General features: G+C 44.8%; 1 protein-coding gene across 1 annotated transcript; it reads right to left on the bottom strand.

Annotated features, from left to right (window-relative positions):
* Nucleotides 1–1,813: 1,813 nt before the first annotated feature.
* Nucleotides 1,814–6,160, bottom strand: LOC126251738 (protein extra-macrochaetae-like). Its single transcript, XM_049952347.1, has 2 exons — nt 5,708–6,160; nt 1,814–2,509 (listed from the first exon to the last, which is right to left on the bottom strand). The coding sequence occupies exons 1-2, from the start codon at nt 6,062–6,064 to the stop codon at nt 2,339–2,341; spliced, it is 528 nt and encodes a 175-aa protein (XP_049808304.1). The 5' UTR covers nt 6,065–6,160; the 3' UTR covers nt 1,814–2,338.
* Nucleotides 6,161–6,595: the final 435 nt, after the last annotated feature.

Genomic DNA, 6,595 nt, shown 5'->3' with positions numbered 1-6,595 from the left:
TGTATGTCCCACTTTTGTGTAGGCTTGTACAAGTGAGCACCACCTGTGAGGTAGTCAGTTGACACCATGAAAGCCTTTCTTGTCTCGGGAGCACCAAGCCAAGTGTCTATCATGTTAAGATGAAGAGCTGTACATGCTATTTGCTTTTTTCAAAATATATAGTCACTGATCTTGCTGCTGAGAAAAACTAATTATGAAAAAGATAAGTTCTTCAAATGCTGCATGAGGAAACAAACTCAGAGCTACAATATTTTCAGTTAAACAAGACATTCTAATATTACAGATGCATTTTTGAGGTCTTCATTAATCCTTATGGATGATCACACAGCTATACATTAACTGAGTTTTACATCCTTAACCTGCCTTACTGTCTTGTATCTTTTTTGTCCCATTATTTTTATGTGATCTATTTATTTGGCATCAGTAGCACAAAACCAGGAAAACAGAACAATTAAGCTCAGAATGGTGACTTCATAAGCAGTATCAGATGCTGTACAGACAAAATACATGTCTGCATGTTTGCACAAAACACTATTATTGACAACCTTTGTGTTGTGTGTTTGCTATCTTTACACACCATTTGCCTGTTTTGTGATTGTGTCAAGTATGAATCTTTCATTCCATCCTGCATGAGAGCAGGTTATGTATATTGCAATTAAATCACCAGAAAGACCATAAAGAATAAAATTACAGAACTGACTGCTCATAATAACGAGGGATTGATAGATTCATGGAATGTTCTGAAGCTGATATTACCCCTGTGGTGACATACTGCTAGATTAACTGGTGTGACAAGATGTGTTGCACTTCATAAATCACACAAATGTGACAAGATATACTGCAACTCAGCAATTCACTCATGTCAATCACATTTTATTTTGAGTAATTAAGCATGTGCACTTGAGTTCATTATGCAATGAATAAATATATTTTAGTCAGTCATTTCCAAATAAAATCTTACTTGTCTTTCAAGAAATTAACTGGTTTCATTCACTCTTCCCAGTGTACATCACTAATTTCCAAAAAGTGACAGTGCACTTACAATTTAAAATGCTTGAAAGTGAATGTGATGCTGCCTCTTCCACAACTAAAGTCTCCAACATTCAAGAGTGCTAAAAAATTTCATACTCTTCCCAGTTTAAGGTGTTTTCACCGTTGCCAGAATGAAAAAGTTATTGTCAGCACAATAATCCAACTTCCAAATACAACATCAGAGGCAAACAACTTGATAAATTAAGTAAAAATTTCATTTGAAAACAGACTTTTATCCCACATATGCAGCTTCCATCAAACAGCATTTACAGTGCAATAAATGTAGCAAGTAATATGACCATGAAATTTCAAAACTCCTCATTGTATACAGAGTTTAAATTATTGGCCAACATAAAATCTCAGCATCAAAATGAAAAAAAAAAAGATTAAACAAATCACAGCAGAATAAACACTAGCTAGTATTTCCAAGGGATGTATGTGATTACTTAAACCTTCCAGATTGAGTAAATAAACAAATTCAGAAAACACAACATTTGAAAGCCTAGACTGGTAGCTGATATAGAGCAATGCAAATGCTATCATTTAGGAAAAAAATGTAGCAAGTGATGCAACTGTGAATCTTTGGTTCTTAGAAGGACCTTCTCAGATTCTAGTATCTTTGTGAAGTAATTTGGCAGCATGTACTTTTGAGGTAATTACAGCAAACATTAAGATGCCACTTCTCAGTAGCCTTATTGGAAATGTCAGTTGTATGGAAATGAAGAATGGAAACAAATATTGTTATATAATCATTATAAATCATTTATTATTGTTTGTATTACAAAAAATAATGTTAATATCTTTCATTCTGCATAATTTTCAATATTTTCTCTATTAATATGTACATATATATATAGAAGTTATATACAATCATTTGTACAGAACATTAAACTAAAATCACAGACAATAACAAGATTTAATACTCGCTCGGACAAGTCTCACGTCTCACAATTTGAGAAAACGAAGCAGAGCACTTTTTTCTATGAGAACTGCTGAATACAATTTCGTTTCTGTCAAGAGAAGGCACAATTCAGAAACATCGTCACGATGAAATAAATAGTTACGATACAGTGAAATGGGTAAACAACTGATGAAAATGAAGGAGCAGAATCTCAAGCAATGTTTTTTGCAGTTCTTAGTATCGAAATGCACCGTGTGTTCATGGGAAAGGGGAGCAGTCTTTTTGCTGAGTGGGCGGTGCAGGCCCACTCGCATGGGGAGTCAGTCTCGTGGCCCGTCGGCGCACGCAGGAGGAACGCAGTATTGGCAGCGCACAGCGGCTGGAGACGCCTGGGATGCCGGCAACTCAGCACGGCGCGGGCAGCCCCTGCTGCTCCTGGGAGGCAGGCGTCGGCGCGGGGGCGGACGGCGCAGGCGCCACGCTCTCCGCCTCCGCGTCTTCCTCCGCCTCCAGGTCCTCCTCCTCCATCATCAGGTCCTCCTCCTCCAGTTCCAATTCGTCGACCTCAGCTGCAGCCTGGAACAAGAGAGAATGCACACGTCACTCGAGCTGCCATAAACGTCACTATGCACTACACTCTCGTGATTATTATCGTAGATATACCATCACCGAGAAGACTACTGCAATATAGCGGTAATAGTGAATTTGTGCCAGTATTATTACGACGCGAGGCAAAATTGAAAAAAAAAAAAAGCACGAATGTCTTAACCAGACGTGTTAACTGAAACGCCTACTATTGAAAAGGATAAATGACTGAATAGTCGAAAGCAAATATGTTACTTACAGATGATAAAAAAATGCCATATTGTTCAAAAGCATGACAAAAGAAATTGAAGAAATTTGTCAAATATTACACATCTTTCGAAGTAGTACATGTAATCTTTGGAAACCAGCAATAAACGTGACATGATGAACACCACTGTCAAGTTACAGAATGTGAACTGTCAGTCTTAGTCATTTATTGTATTTTAAAGTAACTTCGTAAATTTCCGGTTAATAAGATATATATGAAAGTACAATAATGTATGTTCTACAGTATGAATTAGTTTTGTTAACCAATTTTGGCTCACATCGCTTTAACAGGCTGCCGTCCTCAAACAAATTACGATATTCGTGAACATTGTAAAAAGATGTTGCAAATAGACACTGGTGTATGAACACAGAGCAAATATTACCTTTGACAGTGCAGTGGTGATTAACAAAATAATTTTATAGATGAATGCTGTAGAGCATAAAGAATACTGTGCTTTTCATTTATAATAATGAAGAAGTTCTAGGGAGAATCGACGGAACCAGTTAACACACTTTAAAGAGTACTAGGATAGAATTGAAAGGCAGCGCTGGTTTTACGAAAGATGTGTCTAAGATCTCACAGGGTAACACCGGCAAGAAACTGCCGAGAGACTACTGGTGCGGAAAGGAAATGGCAGGCTTATGCGATTATAAGGCTGCATGAAAGGACTGACGATACGTTTCTGTCGGCAACGAGTGAAACGAGGCTTAAACATAAACCATGTCCAAGAATCTCGACAAAAGATTACTACAATACAGCGGGAATGTCACTGGGGAAGCATCGTCCTCCACACATCAATTACATCACGAAATTTCAGAAAATCGAGTACTACAGTCGTGACGTTCGAAGTGACATTTTCTAATTTGGGTTGTACGTGACCGTACACAATACGTCAGAAATCGTGGGCCTCGGTCCGTGAAAATGGATCGGGCCCGCAAGAAACTGCGGGAAAGCGAAACGCGGCGGGCGTCGGCGGCCGTGGGTTTTTGCGCGGTCGAAGGTTTTCTCCGGCGGCGGCAGCCACGGCCGAGAAAGCTGGCCACCTGGGCCAACAGAGGCAGCTGTCAGCCGGTGCGGCGGCGCTGCCGGCCAGGTGCGCTGACAATGCCAGGGCCGGGCCGGGCTGCCCCCGCAACGCAAGAAAGAAAGAAACCGAACGGTCGCGCCGCGGCCACCTGCGGCCGCCAACTGTCGCGGCGTGGGAAGCGAGCAGCGATACGGATGCGAAGGCGCGCCTGTGCCGGGTTCCGGCCGAACGGAACACGTGTGTGTGGAGCAGCCGGCCAGCGCACACAGGACGTGCGTAACGCCGCGCGCTTCGTGCGTCAGCCGTCCGCGAAGCGACCGACACACGTGTGCCGGCGCAACCTGTCCTGTTCCGAGAAAAGCGCGGAGGAAGGAGGCGCAGCTGGCTGGCCGCTCGCGAGGGAGCGACTCGCAAACCGATATTGCAAGTCGCACGCCGTCGCATCAGCACAGAATATTAGGCTGGGGGAGGGGGGGGGGGAGGGTGCAATAGCGTCAGATAAACATACCACTGGAGGCCGTAACTATGTTATACAAATTGTTGATGACGGTACACCAGCACAATTAACTGGTTTTAGTTTTTTTCATGGGAAAAGTACTGCCACTGGTTTCGAACTGTAAACCAACGGAGCAAGTGTTTGAGGAAGACACGCAAGTCGACTGACAATGAAGTGCATCAGTTCGAAACCAGTGACTGTACTTTTTCAGTTAAGCACACCAAAACCTAATCGTAGTTGGTTGTTGCTCTACACTATCGACACGGTCTGTAAGGTCGGAGCAGTGTTAAGTTCACGAGAGCGATTGTCAAAATGAAAATGATATTTCCAAAATCAGAACTATCGTAAATAACTTTCAATAAAGCCACTTATCTCGATTAAACTTAAGGTTGCCTCCTTTGAGGGCTCTACGATATACGCTAAGTTCACCAGAGCGACTCGTCAAAAGGGAAAGATTTCCAGAAACGTAACTGCTTACATAAATAACTGATAAGAAGCTCTGAGTGAACTTAACAGTAATATGCGTAGAAAGTAGCCTAGTCGTTAATGCATGCCGTAAGCAGCAAAGAATGGTAGGTTTAAGATCGAAATGCGCAAGCAGGAAGCACTGACAAAATTTATTCATTGGATAATGGTGACAGCACAATTGTGTGGATCATGGGCAAAGCTGGAAATAACGCTAGTCATAATATCTACCTATGAGCTTTACACTTCGAAGACAAAACACGTCACACAAACGACATTCTAAGTTATAAAACCACTCACTGATGATAAAAACGAAAGAAACGTCCAGTATTCGCGAAATTGGAAATGAATCGCAAAATAAGGGAGAAGCAAGGAGGGAGAAGCAGTTGCTGCCAAAGTGATACACGAAATATATCATAAACAAAACTATTGAGTACAAAACGTGAATTTACAGTTTCATGGCAAATCTGCAGAGCATTTGAGACAATGTGTATGTGTGGTCTGCAGGATAGCAGATGTAGCGACAATATGGTCTTGTCGCAATGACAGATAAGAATTACCGATGAAGAAAACATCGGTAAAAATTCAGACATTTGGAAAGGAATTACTTGAGCTAATAGTCAAGGAGGAGTTCGGCGTGTATAGGGCAGACGAACTCTCATATTTGCAGAGTATGCCAAGAAGTAATTACGACGAGGTGAATATTGATAAAAATGAGACTCTGAAACAGGACTTGAGTCGGTAAAATGTCACCGGAGATTCACTGATAATATCAATGTGGAATAACTAAAGCACAGAATTATAAGGACGGGGTAAAGATGAGGGCATACACGAATAAGTGAGACAGGAATTGAGCGAGAAAGCTGAAGGTAGGAGTGGAGCGACTTTTGAGGGCGCAAGACAGAACGCTCAGTGCATGGCCAAGGTACTCACCGTGCACAGCCGATCGTGGTCGCCGCCGAAGAACGCGGGTTCGTGCTCGTCGCAGGCAGGCGACGTCCTGTCCTCTGACAGGGCTTCGGCGGGCAGCTGGACGGCGGTTGTCTTGAGGGAAGCGTCGACGGCCTCCAGCGGCATCTCCAGGCAGTACTGCAGGTCGCAGATGTAGTCGATGACGCTCTGGATGACCTCCAGCTTGGTGAGGCGCCTGGCGCCAGGGCGCGCGGGCAGCAGGCGCCGCAGCTTGCTGAGGTACAGCTGCACCTCGCTGCTGCTGTCTCGCCGGTGGACGCGGCCGCCGACGGCCGGGGCCCTCTGCGGCGTGCACACGGCGGTCGATGCGGACTTCATCTTCACGGCAACTGGCGAGTACTTGCTAACAGACAAGCGAACGAGCGAACTAGCGCGTAACGGACAGAGAGAGCGAAGCACACACGACAGCGTTTCCTTGCGGAATGTACCCCACCACGGCCGCGGCGCGGTATTTATCAGCCGACCTTCCGCCCCCCACCAAGGCACCCGGCTGGCGCCTTCCCTGCTGCACGTGAGGCCGCAGCCAATGAGGAGGGGGCATCCCCTCCACCGCGCCGCTTCTCACGGCTGCCCGCTCAGCAGCCGCCCCTCCACCGGGACACACGTATTCACAGGCCAGGTGTTCTGGATGCTGTCAAATTCCTAACCTTCCCACAGTCTCGCAGCCGCGCCGGACCTTCTAAAGAAGTGACGCTCCGCAGCAGGGGGAAAAAAGGGAAGAAGTACAGCAGGAGGTGGGAAAAAAATGAGTGCCGCGTAAGACCTGTACGGCGAAACGCGGGATTCCGAGCGGAGAAAAGCGCGCATGTGCAGCCAGCCCACTGCCTTTCTCACGCTGCGCCCGACACA

The sequence above is a fragment of the Schistocerca nitens genome, chromosome 4, assembly GCF_023898315.1.
Source record: "Schistocerca nitens isolate TAMUIC-IGC-003100 chromosome 4, iqSchNite1.1, whole genome shotgun sequence".
In the NCBI taxonomy this organism is placed as follows: Eukaryota; Metazoa; Arthropoda; class Insecta; order Orthoptera; family Acrididae; genus Schistocerca; species Schistocerca nitens.
The sequence above is the reverse complement of the archived record's forward strand: the minus strand, read 5'-3'. Positions and strand labels throughout refer to the sequence as shown.

What these genes read in the sequence shown, in the direction of transcription:
- LOC126251738 (XM_049952347.1), bottom strand. Translation starts at nt 6,064, where the DNA reads ATGAAGTCCGCATCGACCGCCGTGTGCACGCCGCAGAGGGCCCCGGCC. An exon ending in ACCACGATCGGCTGTGCACG is followed by an intron (nt 2,510 to 5,707) that starts GTGAGTACCTTG and finishes CTCTTGTTCCAG; the next exon opens with GCTGCAGCTGAGGTCGACGA.